This window comes from Uloborus diversus, chromosome 1 (assembly GCF_026930045.1).
Source record: "Uloborus diversus isolate 005 chromosome 1, Udiv.v.3.1, whole genome shotgun sequence".
Taxonomy (NCBI): Eukaryota; Metazoa; Arthropoda; class Arachnida; order Araneae; family Uloboridae; genus Uloborus; species Uloborus diversus.
Window position 1 is genome coordinate 211130293 of NC_072731.1, and position 16484 is coordinate 211146776.

Below are 16484 nucleotides of genomic sequence, written 5' to 3' on the forward strand. Positions count from 1 at the left end.
ATAATTTTTACTATTTTTCATTGCTATTTGAAAATTTAAACTGACAAAGTCTCAAAACTGAAGTAATAGAATTAGTGACTTTTACCTAAATGCAGGAGATACATATATAAATTATTTTGAGTTAGTTAAAAAGTTGTTGACCCAGTGAAAGGGGTACTTTTCTTAGCAAATTATGTTTTCCAATTTCTTTTTTAAAAAGTTACTTTTTGATTAAAGTATTCCTGTCATGTGCAGGAAACACTTTTGGACATCAATCTTAGAGTCGTCTTTATTCTAGAAAAATGTTATCCAAATCTATTGTTGCAATTTTCAAAAATGTATACTCTTTCTTGCTATTTATTCTTTAGTTTTAAAAAGAAACAAATAGTATATCATTCCAGAGAATTTCACATTTTTTCCGGCATGTGACAGATCTATATTTATTTCGATAAAATTATTTCAAAAATGCAATAAAACTTTTTTGCAACACATACCTGTGTGATATCTTGGGGGGGGGGGGGGGGTAATTTGTTTATTACAGGTTTTGAAATGAAATATAGAGCTGTCACTTGTAGGACAAAAGCCTGCTTTTCCCTGGAATGGCTCTATGTAGCTAACTTCTAAAATCAAGTAATTAGAATTAATTTATTTTTAAGACTGGAATTTAAGAAAAAAAAAATCTTTTTGCAGCAATTAGGACCGAAAATGAAGCGAGCAGAGCTGCCATTGCCATCTTCTAGCAAAAATATTTGGGCTTTAGAAGAAGAGGAAGAGCAGCAATCATTGCTTGATGCTGACCGTGTTCAGCAGCAGCAAAAGATGGAAGAGGAGTTAGAGTTTGAGAAGGTAAATTTCACAGTTTATTATTTCTTGAATATGTTCTATAATATTTGTCCTACTTCCTCCTCCAGATTATGTAATTTTCTTTCTATTTAAGTTATTTCCTGAACTGTTGTCCTTTTACTCAAAGCACATTGAGTTAGAAGACTTTTTAGAAGAGCCTTGTTATGTATATACAATCTTATACACATTTTCTGTTTCTAAACATTTGATCACTTTATTTTTATTCACTTAAATGTGCACTGCTGCATATGGTATGAAAGAAATACCAGAACCTTATTTATTGTATAAATGCAGTGAGTATAATGGGTGGAAACATCACTATACATGCAATTGTTTCAACCAAAAAATGCAGAACAATTCCTTGTAGATATATAGAAGGGGATTGCTGATGACAGGCCCAGATCTATATACCCGCAGATCCTGCAGTGAAGGGGGCCCACACCACTAAAGGACATGTGGACCTTAGCGGCATAGAAATCCAGCAGGCAGTTAGGGACTAGGGCTCGACCGATGGCATTTTTTGGCCGATGGGCCGATGCCGATTGTTGACCGTTTGTTCAAAGAGGGCCGATGGCCGATTGTTTTCCTCCAAATGGCCGATTGCCGATGGCCGATGGCAAAAAAAAAATCAAACAGAAATAAATTGATAAGATTGTTGGGGATTTAAAGGATCATTGATTCATTTCACTTTACTTCCTTTCTAGGAATAAGGAATTGTAATCACAAAAAAAAAATCAGATTTCGACCTAAATTTCTATTTTACGATCACCCAATTTATACTACACAAGTTTTTTCGGTACATCTGTACATGCATATGTACCTAAGAACATATAGATGACCGAAATATCCATTTTGAACGCCTCCTCAGTTAATTATCGCAAATTCTCTTGTGATGTCTTCATGCGCGTAAACTTGCGTCACTCTAAAACGTTATGAAATAGTAAGTTGAAAACTCATACGTACGTAGTATGATCTAAAAGTTTGTGGACAAGTTGTATAAAACCTTACCTTGAATAGTTCACATTACCGAAGCATATCTATTTACAAAATAGCTTGAACGACTATGCACTTCTGCCAACATTCGTATAGCTTTTAGAAGCACTCCTGGAAGACATTTTTCGCAACCTCCTGTAAGGTCTCTTGCGCTGCTGCTTTAACTTCATCGTGGGGAAGAAGGCGACTTTCATGTAGAGGATGCACGGTTCGATTGGTCAATACTCTGATATGACAAGCAAATAACGTAACGTTTCGTTGGACTTAGCTCCGTGTAACTTTTACCTGTTCCCAGCAAAAAGGCATTTGCATGGACGCCGCTTTCTTCCGTCAGGAGAAGATAAAGCTGCATCATAGAAGGTAGCGAAAAATGGCTTCCAGGAGTGTTTCCAAAAGTTATATGAACACTGGCAGAAGTACATAGCCCCTCAAGGTGACCTTTTGAAGGTGGATGTGCTTCGGTAACGTAAACTATTCTGGGTAAGGTTTTATACAGCCGGCGAACTTTTGGATCATACTACGTACAATCTGTATAGGGTGTAATTATGCTTCTCCTTTTTTGACTGCTGCATGATGAAATAGAAAGAACAACAGCCAAAAAAAAAAGGAAGAAAAACAAAGAGACTGTTTAATAACCAATTAATTTTTTTTTAAATTGAACATATAACTAAGATTTCAGTAATATTGTAATAATGTATGTATTTAGGTGCACTAAACATAGCTAAAAAACATTAAATTATGTTGTTTAATCATTCAAAAAAAAAAAAAAAAGAAAACTATGAAACCGTCAACAAATTACGCAATTAAAGTAGAAAGATAGCACGTAGACATTTTTTAGTCATCAAATTAAACAAAAACGGTAACAGATAAATTACAATATAAATCAAAATAGGAATATTTTTATATTTATTTAAAATTTATGAATAGAAAAGTTTGCATTTTTCATAAAAGCTATAACAGTGACATAGATTTTGCTGAAAAAAGAAATAGCCATGAAAAGAGCAAAGTTCTTAAAACGCAGCTACAATAAACAAACTCAATATTTACACCAAGTTAATAACTGAATACATATACTACTTGATCTACTGTTTGTACGCATAATATTGAACAATTTGATTGTTTAATCTTTTATGAAGCTTTACAAACAAGTTCAAATTAAATTTTCAATTTAACAATCTTTTGAAATTAAAAAAATTGCATTATAGAAAAGCCTTGAATCTTTTGTATAAAAAAGGAAAATAACTTATTCATTAATTTTATATAAATACATAAAAGTACTTACTTACAACAGAAAAAAAAATCGATCGCTATTAATGATGCAAAAAAGATGGCGCATTACGAAATATAGGTGAAACAAGTATGAGAAATACGCAAAATGACATTTCTTGACCAAAATAAATAATCGCTAAATATTTAAGAAATGTTTGAAACGACAAGGGAGGGTTTAGGGGGTTCACCCTCTGATTTTGGAGTAACTCACACTTCGGCCCCAACCTCGGCCTCATTTTTGTAGTACAGAACCGCTACCACCAACGCCTCGGAAGAGTTTCTGAATCTACTTCAGCACTTCTGGAAAAAAAAAAAAAATTAAAAGTCCCTTTGATTTCCGAATTATGTCACAATTCAAAATGTCTTTAATCAATTTCTCACATTAATGCTCTAAATTCTTTCTAAACAACAGATAAAGTTTGAAAAAAAAATCTCTAATTTTATGAATGGTGTTAGTTTTAAACAACTCAGAAGTACAACTAGAGTTTAATTTCAGAAATTGAGGGAGTGGGAGGAGAGGCCTCGCAAGTGTTCTCGGAAATTCAAAAAATTGTCGTAAAAAATAGAGTTCAAAATAATCATAAACATTCAGCAGAAAAACCCTTTCAAAACTTGCACCCGAGTTTGTTTTGACGTACAGTGGCGGGTTTAAAATATAGCAAATGTTGCAATTGCGCGAGAGGCTCCATAACCATAGGGGCACCGTAGGAGTTACAAAAATGCTTCTGATAAATGTTTTACAACTTCTGTGATAGAGAAATAGGGCCCCAAAATGTATTTCGACGAGCCTTAAACTTGTAACTCCGCCGAAGCAATACAGAAAAGACTGCATTACTGTGATTTATATTACAAATATCGAAAAATTAAAAATTACCGTCGATTCAACAGAAATCTAATAAAATTACACAAAAACCGGTTTCGCCATCTCATATTTGTTTCCATGGTCTCCAATTCGGCAATATATCACCAAATGATCGTCAGTCTGAGACGCTATATTAGTTTTGCATTGAAATAATTAATAGCTACAAAAAATGAGGTAAACAGGCTTTTCAGAACACCCGATAGAAAACAAAAAGGAAAGTGCACAACTAGAACGTACGCACACCTCACATGTGAAAATTTATCCTTCTACAACTTACCATTTTTGAGTTATGACTTATGAGAGATACATACGCTACATCCTGCTGCAAGAAACAACGCAATAATTAACTTGTTTGGTACCTGAATGTAGTATTAAAAACTCTTTCAGGGGTCACTAAAATGGAAATTCATACTGAAATTTAATTAAACAATTTTATGTGAAAACAATAACTCTCTTTACTTTGTGTTAAAAAATAAAACAGCAAAGGTCCTTTTTTTTTTTCAAAAACATCGGCCAATTCCATCGACTTTTCGATGTTTTTTAAGGCCGATGGGCCGATGTTTCTTGCAAGTTAGCATCGGCCGCCGATGCCGATGGCTAAATTGTTCAACCATCGGCGCCGATGCATCGGTCGAGTCCTATTAGGAACCCTGCTGGTTTTTTGCAGGGGGCCCAAACAGTATAGATCCAGGCATTTCTTGATGAAACAAAAAAAGTTTGTCCTTCAAGCCAGGAATAAGCCATAAATTTCCAAAGTTAGATTACTTACTATGTGCAATTATTTTACGGATTTTTGTAAAAGTATCACTTATCAGTCACTAAGATATTAAGTATTTCTTTTATCTATTTCATGATGATTTTTATTATTACAATTTATCCATATTACCTTTTATTTTTTCAAAATAATACTTTTTCAAAGTTTCATTCCATTTCTGTGAGCAAACTTTCATATTATTGTTGATCAAGTTACATTATGTTAAACAGACATGAAAATTCAAATATTTTGTTAGTTGCCTTTATTCAGGAGACACTTTCAACAGTAGCGTAACTTCAAATTTTCGGCCGCCCCGCAAAATCTGATTTTGGGCCCCCTACTAAAAAATCGTATTTTTGGGATTTGTAGTACAATTTTTTGATTTTGTCGGCCCAACTTTTTTAAAAAAACACACAAACACACACACATATATCGTCGCCTCAAAGCAACACTCAGACATCTAATCCTAGGAATAACACTAAGATATCCTACTGTTACTCTGAGGCGACGATATATATAGAGGGGGGGGGGATTGAGATTTTAGTATAGAAAGGGATCATTAGCTACAGAAATCCGGAGAGTTTGTCACAATGAGGAGAAAAAGAATTACCATTATGAATTTAATTGTAAATATATATTTGTACAGGAATAGGAGTTTGGGGGGAGTTTATAAAGTTCTTCTGAAATTCTAGTTTAAAAAAAACGGAATTTCAGACTATATGTGGAAGAAAGAAGGTTTGGGGCCCTTCATCGTAAACTTTTTGAAATTGAAGTTTTAAAAAGCAATTTCAATCCATTTTTTGTAATGTAATGGAAAGGGGTCAGTGACTCTCTTCCATTAATATTTTGATAGGGGAAGTTCGGAAAACGCAATTTTAAAAGACCTTCTTTAATGTTAAAACAACAGAGTTCGGGGGCTATCCAGGAAATTTTTCGAAATTGTACTTCTAAAAATGCAACAGGCTATCTTTGATGACGTTTGGTGAAAGGATGAAGTTCAAAACTCTCCCTCAAAGTTTTTCGAACTTCCAAAATAGTGATTTTAAATGTTCGTCAGCTATGTTAGGAGGATGGAAGGTTCGGAGGCCTTATTTTTCGAAAGTTTTTACACATGCGATTGGGAATCACGTTTGGGGGAAGGAGTCAGGGGACTCTCCGAAAATATCTCGATATTAAAGTTCTAAAGACGTAATTTAAGACAATCTTCGTTAATGTTAATGAAAAGCAGGAAGGGATGTTCGGGGGCTCTCCCCCGGAATTTTTTTGAAATGAAACTTCGTAAAACGCAATTGCAGGCCACCTTTGATGATTTTACAACAAAGGATTAAATTGGGGACTCTGCCCAGAATTTTCGAAATTGAAGTTCCAAAACCGCAATTTTAAGCGAATTTAGGTGACATTTAAAAGGCAAGTTATGGGGACCTTCTTCGTAAGTTTTTCGAAATTGGAGTTTTAAAAATGCGATTGCAATCCATCTTTAAATTGCCTTTTTGGAACTTCGACATTGATAAATTAAGAGACAAAATCTCAAATCCCCTCACCCTTCCCCTAACTTCATCGAAAGTGGTCCACAAATCGTTTTAAGGATGTTTTGTAAGGGAAAGCTGTTCAAAGATGAGACTTCGGGAAAATTATTTTGATATTTAAGTTTTCAAAACGCAATATTAGATGATCTTCGGTAATTTAAAAAGGAACGAGGGTTCGGAGGCTTCCCCGGACATTTTTCAAAATTGAACTTCTGAAACGCAATTGTAGGCCACCTTTAATGGCCTGACAAGAAAGGGGCTGGGCTCTTCCGGCATTTTTTGAAAATTAAAATTTTAAAATCCCAAATTTGGGAAAGGATGAGGTTCATAACTTTGCTCCAGAATTTTTGCAAATCAAAGTTCAAAAAAGCAATTTGAAGCAATTTTTGGACATTATAGGGAGAAGGAGGTTTTTCAGACTCTCTCTTAAAATAAGATAAGATAAATAAATACCTTTGTGCTGAACAGTAAAGTAAGAAAAACAACGTTAAAAAAAGCACAAATTTGCCAAATACAGCAGACACGTGTTTCGGCGTTACTTGGAGCACTTTTTTCAATGCAAAAAGTAATGAGCTTATGGATCAAAAGACATCCGACAAAAGCCAAGAGCAGATAAGTATGCAGCTTAAAAGATAAAAATAGCGGATTGGTTCCTAATCGGTTTATAATTTTCTCATTGGTGTTTGGCTAATCCGCTATTTTTATCTTTTAAGCTGCATGCTTATCTGCTCTTGGCTTTTGTCGGATGTCTTTTCATCCATAAGCTCATTACTTTTTGCATTGAAAAAAGCGCTCCAAGTAACGCCGAAACACGTGTCTGCTGTAATTGGCAAATTTGTGCTTTTTTTAACGTTGTTTTTCTTACCTTACTTTCTCTCTTAGAATGTTTCCGAAATTGAAGTTTAAAGAAACAATAGGTTGTTTTTGGTGCAGTAAAAAAAAATATTTAGTTTTAGGATCCCTTCTTTCCCACCCTCTTGGCTAAGGCGTTATCTTTTATTTATTTTGAAAAAAAAATTAAGAAAACTTAGTTGGTAATATGTTAGCTATTGTCCTCAAAAAAATTTTAATCTTAAAACAAGTAGCTATTACATTTCTTTTCTTTAAACTGGGAAGTCAGGAGTTGGGAGCTATTCCCCCACCTAATGTCAGGGCCTGTTTACTGAATAGGTCATGGCCTAGAGCCCCTGCAATTTGGGGCCTCTAAGTGGCAAAAACTGTTTTAGCAAATTTCAAAAATTTCAATGTTTGGTACACGAGGGCCCTAAAAAAGTTTGGCCTACTACCTCTGATATCTTAATCAGGACCCTGGGTCAATAGGTTCTGGGGCCCCAGAGGAGCTCAGAACCAATATAAGCATTGAAAACTAAGTTTGATAAGATTGAATTGAAACAAAGTTCAAAAATTTTCCCGCCCTTCCAATTCTGTCCCCCGCCTCCTCCCTCCCCAATCCAGATCTCAAAAACTTCTCTGGACCGTCTTTTTCGGTGATCCGGTACGGTCAGGACTTCTTTTCCTTTCAGGAATTTTCCCTTCTTTTTGTGGCAGATGGAATAGAGGCCTATGATACCGAGCCAAGGTTTGGTTTTCGCTCAGGGAAGTTGAGCCATGGGCCACCTTCTCCCTACTCAGAGTCTGTTTACTGAATAGGCCAACTAGGCCGTGACATTGAGCCTCTGCTATTTGGAGGCTCCAAACGGCTATAACTTTTAACAAATAGCAAAAATTGTAATGCTTGGTAACATGAGGGCCCTGAAAATGTTTGACCTAGGGCCCCAGTATTTTAATTGGGGGCCCTTAGTCAATAGGTTCTGGGGTTCTAGAGGGCCCTAGAACCAAAAACCTTTTAAACTAAGTTTGATTTTCCGAACAACTTAATGAAATTGAAAGAAAACAAAACTCAAAAATTTTCACGCCCCTTCCGACTCCGGTCCCCACAGCGTTGCGGGGTCTTGCGGTATGTAGTTACGCCACTGCACTTTCAACTTAATATCTACTTTTTTTGTTATGAGTAAACTCTTAATTCAAAACATTTGTTCTCCATGAAAATTATGAGATAATCTTAAAGCACAAAGCTAAAGGTAAGGCATAGAGAAAAGTATTGATGCATGAAGCATGATGCAATATTGAAAATCTGCACGATTATTCAAAACAGAAAAAATGAATAATCAAAGTTATTATTACTTCAACCATCAATTTTTGTGAAAGAAAAAAAAGAAAAAACTTAAAGTGTGTACAAGAACATTTTAAAAATCAATAATAAGTGAAATAATGAAATAGTGTGTAGGATTATTTAGTGTAGGAAAAAACATATATGAGCCTGCAAGAAATAGTTTGTGTCCTGACAATCCTAAAACACTCATGATTTTACATTACAATTTAAAAGTACCCAGATTGAATTCTTCATAATAGTGTTGTGTGAACATCAGCTAGCTATGATAATTAGTTTCAATATTCTATTCAGTTTTGCACAAAGTTTGTATCATTTGTCTTTTTTTTTTTAGACCTTTATGCTACATGTTGTACTTATACTGCTGAAAATGAATTCATTTATTGTTATTAAATTTTTTCATCCTGGCTTCTTGTTTATTAAATACTTTTAGGTTTAAAAATTATTTAAAAGGATATTTTCCCTGATTTAAATGTTTTGATAACTATGTTAAACATTTTAGGACGGTAATCGTAATCTTTGATGATGAGATTAAATCTTTCTTTTTTTTTTGTATTGAACTGATTTGTCTTTGTTAATTCAAATATAATTTTAAAGCTTAAGCTAATTAATAATATTTTAATTTTTTGCTCATAAGTGAAAATTTAAATTTATCACAGCTATTTTACATCATTTTAAAAAATTCCAGGACTTACTTTTAGAAAGAGAACAAAGGATTCGACAGATTGAATCTGACATGCTTGATGTTAATCAAGTATTCAAAGATCTCGCTGCTATGGTTCATGAACAAGGAGATACCATTGGTGAGTTAAAATGTTTACACAAGCTGTCAAACTGTGCTTTTCAATGCTCAAATGATGATCAAAACTGATAGCAGGCCTGGTTGAGTTAGGAGCCATGAAATAAAAATAAGTCATTGCTGAACAAATGAGCACAATCACTCTGTGAACTGACTCACATACTGTCTGTTTTCTTCAGCTAAAACCTCGGGCGAATTTGTGCGTGCGTCAGGTCTGCTCTGATGTTATCAAAATAGGGGTGGAAACCCGGAAGAAAAAGAATACAAAGTAACCTGTTCAGCAGTTCCCTCTAAAGCAGCATGGAAAAGGATCGCCCCTTCTTAAAATGGAATTAATCTTGAGTGCTAGTTTTGAATTTCGAGAATATACAGTAAATGTCACATTGTAAATAGTACTTCATTATGATCTCATTTAAGTGGCCACCTGAATGATAAATGTAATTCACATTTGATGCTGCTAGCAACTCTAGGTATAGTCATTTAGTGGACCAGGAAAGGTCGCTTTTCCATCACATGGGGCCATTTCTTATATAATGTTCTTGTATTGTAAAAGCAGCAGCCTTTTCACTTTATGTTTGTTCAGTGAAATTTCTATGGGGGATTTGTAATCGTTCTTTACAGTTTGAATGCAAAAGAATGACAATTCAGATGTTTGGCTTTCAAATGAGCTGAAAGAGAAAAAAATATTTCCTTGTTTTTTCTGAGTCCAAGAAAAAGAAAGTCTCTGGATGCTGCAATGTATTTACAAAAATTGAAGAATACTCTAGTCAGGCACGGATCTGCGTGCCCGCAAACCCAGCAGTGCAGAGGGGCCCACTTCCTCAAAGGGCCCAACGACCCAAAAAATTAGGGGGAAAATTGGAAAAAACTACCCTTAAAACTTTTAATGTTACAAGTATACACTGCTGACCTCTGGGGAGGGGCCCTGCAGAGATTTTACTGTGTGGGAGAGGGGGGGGGGGGGCAAAATGTATAGATCTGGGCCTGACTGTAGTTGGAACCAAACCTAACCTAACAGCGTCATAATGATTAGAATATGCGTAGTCTTCACATTACAACCAAGTTAGGTTTGCTCCAACTATAAGTTGCAGAAACTGTTGAAAGGAATGACTGGCGAAAGTTATCGGCCAGTCACGGGATCATTGAGAATTCTAGTTTAATTATAGACTTCTTAAAGATTTAGACACTTTTAGGTCTTACACCAATAGGTTGAGAACAATTGGAGATAGACTTGGATATCTGTTGATTTGTACTCCTCAATAAGCTTGTATATCACTATTAAAAGTTATTTAGCAAGAGTTTGAAGCACCCTGTATGTATGGACAATTCTTTAGAAAGATGCAATTTCTTCCTCCCAGGCTATTAGCAACCTTAGAAAAATGTTTTCCATTTCTTTTTTTTTTAAATCCGTATTTATTTGTCACCTTCTAAAGAACAAAGTAGCAGGCATTTAACAGTACTAAATAATACTTCTTTATGTGGAACTTTTATATTAGTACTAAAATGCCTTCGCCATTCCATGTCTTCAAGGGTCTGCCAAGACAGCAAATAATAATAATAATAATAATGTAATCTTTAAAATAGATGTTATATTGCTTCATGTGTCCTATTTTGCAATCAAGTTTATCTTTTGCTTCATTGCATACATTACTAGGTTTTTTGCACTGTATACATGCCTTCATGACCACTAAGTGAAATTTGCAACTCAGATAACTTTCAGTTTTTGCAGCAGCTATCATAACATAGTCAATAAAATAAGAACTTAATGTATAGAAATTTCTAAGCTTCCTGATCATGTGTATTTAATATCAAAGTAAATAGAAAAAAAATATTGCTGTCTTTACCATCTTTACTCATAATGAGTTACTTTTAACATTATTGTACAATTTTGTTCTTTTTATGCTTTTATAAGTGAGCCTTTGTTCAAAATGTCTTAATTTCAAGGGTAGCTATATTTTATGCCTTGACAGGTGAAATATGTTAAAATGTCATTACCATCCAGTAATGAAAGTTATTAACATGTAATTTGTAATGATGACAAAGGATAAAATAGTACTAAGTGCATTATTTCTAATATTTTGTACGCTTGATTTTTGGAAAGTTAATTCTTTAAACTTAGGATGTTTTATTGCACAATTTTAATCAAAACTCATTAGGAAATTAGTTGTTGAGTATTTTTGAAGTTTTTTAATACTTTAGCATTTTAAAGATATTTATTTTGCTTTTTGATGGTACATTTAATGAAATATTAAATAATTGATTCATGAATTGAAATTAAGGATAACTAAGATTTTAAAAAAAATGGTAAAATTTACAAATTTATCACTCAATATCTCTAAAACAAATAAAGATGGTTTATGAACTTTCTCAGTTTCACAAAGATCTTGTCTTCTTAAAAAGGCCAAAGTTCAACACTTGTGAAAAGTTGAAAAGTTTGATGTGCAAAATAACACTTTTCTGGAGCACTGTGCATATGTTTGTGAATAATAATTAAAACACCAAATGCAATGGCAGTTTTTTGCACTATTCTGTTTATGCAACAGTTATAGGCAAAGCGTTCCCTTTTTGTCAACTTGGGAATAAGACCAACATGTTGGCAACAATGACAAGAATGAAAAGTCTCCCTATGGTGCTTTCAAATCAGCTAAGTCTGAGCAGAAAAATTTTAATGCTAGTCTTTTCCCAATGGACTGGTACAACGTTTAGCACGTTAAATGAATAAATAAAGCTTTTTGATTAAAAAAAAGGACTTTTGTAGTACATTTCAAGTTTTGTAACTTTCTAGTTTTAAAAATAGTAATTTTATCTATTTACGCCTTTATTTATTGTATTTCTTAAATTTTGGCTAAAATAATGAAAGTTATTGAATGGGAGCTCATAACTGGGCATAGAAATGTACATAAAGAGTGATAAGTTGGTTTCTTATGTGGAATTTCATAACTTTTACTGTAAACCATAAAAATCATTTGTGCATAGTAAACTATGCATTTCATTAAGTGGTTTTGATTTCTCAGTGAAGTTCTTAGTGTGTTTATGGAAGACTTTTTTTTTCCTTTTTTTAGGTAGCATAGAGCAGAACATAACTTCTGCTGCATATAATGTCGAAGAAGGAGCACAACAGCTCTCAAAAGCCAGTAGTTATCAGGTAAGGTTTTACTACTTTTTAATGTTGTTTAAAAACTTGTTAAAAAACTTCATTGTAAAGTTGTATAAGCTGAAAACATACTTTTTTGTTTGCTATCTTCTATTATTGAGCTTTATATTAATTTGTGTAGCCACTTGTTCATGCTTTAGACCTTATCAATTTATATGTTAAGTATGCCTGTCTTGTATGCAGAGCCATCAGCGAGAGAAGGGCGATCGCCAAGACATAAAAGGGCACTTCATACTGAACATTAACTGCATAACTCTTTTGTCTTTCTTTAAACATTCCTTTTTTTAAGCAGTTTTCTAAATTTTAAATCATAATGAATGACAATAATTCAGTCTTCTCTTGTCTTTCATGTCATCAGAGCCAAATTTAGCTCAACACTGCCTACAAGCCCCCTGCCCCTTTTTCCTTTAAAAAAAGTAAGCAAATTTCATTAAAACAAACAATTAATGTCTATAAAGGTTATGATTCAGAAGAAAAAAAATCAGGACTTTTTGCAAAAAAGCTGATTTTTAAAAATTATTTCAGCAATTCATTTTGATCACAGGGACAAATACTGGTTTATGGTAAATTAGTTTATTCCTGAACTTGGAAATAATTTGAATTTGATGAGATTGACAGAAATAAATATTGTATGCTGCCGTAGAAAATAAGTGTTGATTTTGTTTGCAAGAATAAAAGCATGAAACATGTATAAGATGTAAAATTGCCACCCTTTGTCAGTTGCCTACTCTTTGTTGAAGCATTTAAAATAATGTAATAATTGAAATAAAAAATGTTCCCTTGCTGCACATTGAAACTATAAAGAACTTTTTTTTTTTGGAACGAGGGGAGGGGGGGGAGGCAGATAATTTTTGCTGCTGGCCACAGTATGTCTTAGGCTGGCTCTACTTGTATGACAACATTTTGAACTGTGTTAATCAATTGGTGAGGGGGGAAAAATAAAACAACACAGCAAAAAAAAAAAAAAAAAAATCCATTAAAGCAAAATATCAATATCAAAGTTATATAATATTTATCTCAATTTTCCCACAAGGCCATTGTTTACATGCTTTTACAGTTAACAAGAACAACAGGCAAAAATACTTTAAATGTGTGCCCTCTTTTGTATTTTGCCCTCTTTCATTAGAATTTTCTCCTATGATTATTTTCCTATTAAAATTTTTGCCTCTGCACTTTTCATAGTCATTTGGATTGCTTTCTTGATCTATAGTCTTCCTTCCATAGCCATTATGATTTCTCTTGTGTTCATTATAATAATTCCTTAATAATTAAGATGTTTCACTCAATGTTTTATTTCTTTGTTTTCAGTAATTTGGATTTTTTTTTCATTTATCATTCTGCTCTAATCAATGCTATTTCGCTTCATGTCTTTATACCCCCTCCTAGTCATCCTTAATCAGTTGAATCAGCAAGGTTCAACTGACTCTTATTTGTTATATTTATTCTTTAACACATTAACTGCCAATGTAGTAATTTCCAGATTTTAACTTCTAAGTGCTAGTATAGTTTAGTCACAGGTGATACAAAAACCTTATGACTAAAAAAAATAAAAGTGAAAAAATTCCAATTATATAGCTAAATATTTAGCATTTATAATGAAGTATAACAAAGTAATATGAAATGAATAAAGAAATAGATTTCTCTCTCAGCCAGCCTTGATTTTATTCCTAGTGCCTTTCTAGAAGCCAAATATTCTCATTTAAGGCTGTATAATTATATAGAGAATTTGTATGAAAATGGCGAGTCTAGCAATTCCCCTTTGTAGCTGCCTTTCTTGGTCAAGTTCAACTAGTATGAATTATCCTGTAGTCAACATGTTAAATTTTTTTAGTCATACGACGTAGGAGGCTCACATAGGGAGGCAATGGAAGCAACTGCCTCCTTACTTCCAAATGTAAAGGAGACTTGCCCCTCAACTTTTTGAAGTTTAAAATTAAGGATCAATAAAAAAAAAATGTTGATTAATTCACGTGTTTGAAGAAAGAAGAATTCTTATTGAGTGTTTTTACTTTCTTGATTTTATTATTTCGTGGAATTGAAAGAAGATTGTCTACTGTGGCAACCAGTCTTAATTTTTGAGCCTATGTCGTACATATTTTAGAGATGGTCATTTAATCAATGTTGCAGTTAAAATCGGCATTTTCCAAAAAAAGAAAAAAAATCAAGCTGCAGGGTCCTGCCCAAATATGCCCTTTCCTCCCACCCCATTTTCCCTGAACCCCTACTTTTTTGGTACACGAGCCAGCTACCTATGCATTACAATTTTCCTCTTAATTATTAGGATTTATAGATTTATGTAATTGTGTAAACAATTTTATCAAGTTAAGATCTTTTTTCCAAACATTTTATATTGTGCTTTTAGTGTCTTGTGTTTACTCATTAAAATGAGTAACAAACCGGCCCAATTATAAATTTTGCCCCCCCCCCCCCTTCCCCCCACAACACAATCTATGTGGCTCCTCCCCAGAGGCCAACAATGTATATTTGCAACGTTAAAATTCTTATTGCTAGTTTTTATAATTTTTTAAAACATTTTTTTGTCTGTTTGGCCCCCTGAAGGACGTGCCCCCCCCCTGCACTGCATGGTCTGCGAGTATACAGATCCGGGCCTGGTCCCAGAACTAATTATTTACTCTTTGAAGTAATTTTGAGTCTTTTTAATCAGAAAACTTCTTTTCTGCCAAATAAATGATAAGAATACTTTGTTTTTGTTAGGTTTTAAATGTGCAATATATTATATATATATTTTTTATTTCAGAGAGCGTATCGAACAAAGCTGTGTTGTTTGGTTGTCATATTAGTTGTTGTAGCAGCTGTCATTGCATTAGTGATTTATCTTTCTGTTAATTGATGTCTAGACTTTTTTTAAAAATTACCAGGATTCATACTGATTCCATATTAATTTTGGACCGTTCTTATTTTTATTTGAATCCTCCCGAAATCTAAAATTTTTCATTACATGTCTGTTTTTTAAAAACTTTTTTATACCCTTTTTTAAAAAATTCTATCACCCCTTTTTTGCTTATTAAGTTCTTTTGAATTGTTGAAGAAGCACATTTTGACTGAAATTTATTTTTCATTCATTTGATAGTTTTCTTATTAATTTAAACCAACCTTCATTGGTCCTTAAGTACTTTTTTTTGGCTTACTAAGTTCTTTTGAATTGTTGAAGAAGCACATTTTGACTGAAATTTATCTTTCATTCATTTGCTAGTTTGTTTGCTATTTTAAAACAACTTTCATTGGTCCTTATGTTTATTTAATTTCTTAAAAGTGATTTTAAGTTATTTAAATCAACAATTCAGTACAAATCCTGGATTTATTTTTCATTTTTATTTGAGTAAATGTTGATAAATGTATAAAATCTTACAAATATTATTTTTTAATATAAATATAGTCATGCATCTGTGATAAATTTGCACTCAGCATCTTGTTCTCTGTAAATAAATTTGAGCACATATTTTGCAAGAGACAGTGAATATCATTCACATCATTGGTTTGAAAAACTAGAAGACAGCTTACATATGCTTAAATCTTCATAATGCTGATGCTGTGGAACTTTGTAAACTTAATGAAAGCTATTTAAATCTAATTTTAAAAGTGCCAGAAATTGGAAAAATCATTACTCTCCTTCCTAATTAATCTCTGCTTTAATAAACTGTCCCGTGTGATCTAGTGATTGTGGCCACTGTCCTTTACACAGGCAATCCAGTCATAATCTTCAACATGCGAACAAGTAACCACAAAGTTAAACACGCCAGCAGTGGCCACTACTGAAACACTACTAAGCACTGGCCGATACTGGTGTGTTTATCTTATTGCAATATATTTTTTCAATCCTGAGACCTAAAGGAAAGTTTCTGCTTTAGTGCAAGATCTTATCTGCTACAAACCTAGTCTTCTGCAGAAAAAAAAAATCCACTTACTTTTTAAGTGGGGCACATTAAATCTTAAATTTTCTTCAAAAATTTCTTCTGGTTCGACTGACTTATTTCATACATTTTAATTTTAAATCACTAAATGTGATCAAAATTAATTCTTATATAACTCTATTTGTCGGCTTGTGCATTTTCCTCCTACTTTGCATTAACTACTTTTCCTTAGCTGATTTACCATCATTCCTAATTAGAATGGT

At 33.3% G+C, this 16484-nt stretch overlaps 1 protein-coding gene across 1 annotated transcript in view; it reads left to right on the forward strand.

Annotated features, from left to right (window-relative positions):
* The window catches only part of LOC129224660 (syntaxin-7-like), a 37753-nt gene extending 22417 nt beyond the window's left edge, over window positions 1–15336 (forward strand). Inside the window, exons 7-10 of the mRNA XM_054859202.1 lie at window positions 670–825; window positions 9085–9199; window positions 12258–12340; window positions 15108–15336. Of these exons, the coding sequence (XP_054715177.1) occupies window positions 670–825; window positions 9085–9199; window positions 12258–12340; window positions 15108–15200 (447 nt within the window). The 3' untranslated portion in view covers window positions 15201–15336. The remainder of the gene's footprint in view (window positions 1–669; window positions 826–9084; window positions 9200–12257; window positions 12341–15107) is intronic.
* Window positions 15337–16484: the final 1148 nt, after the last annotated feature.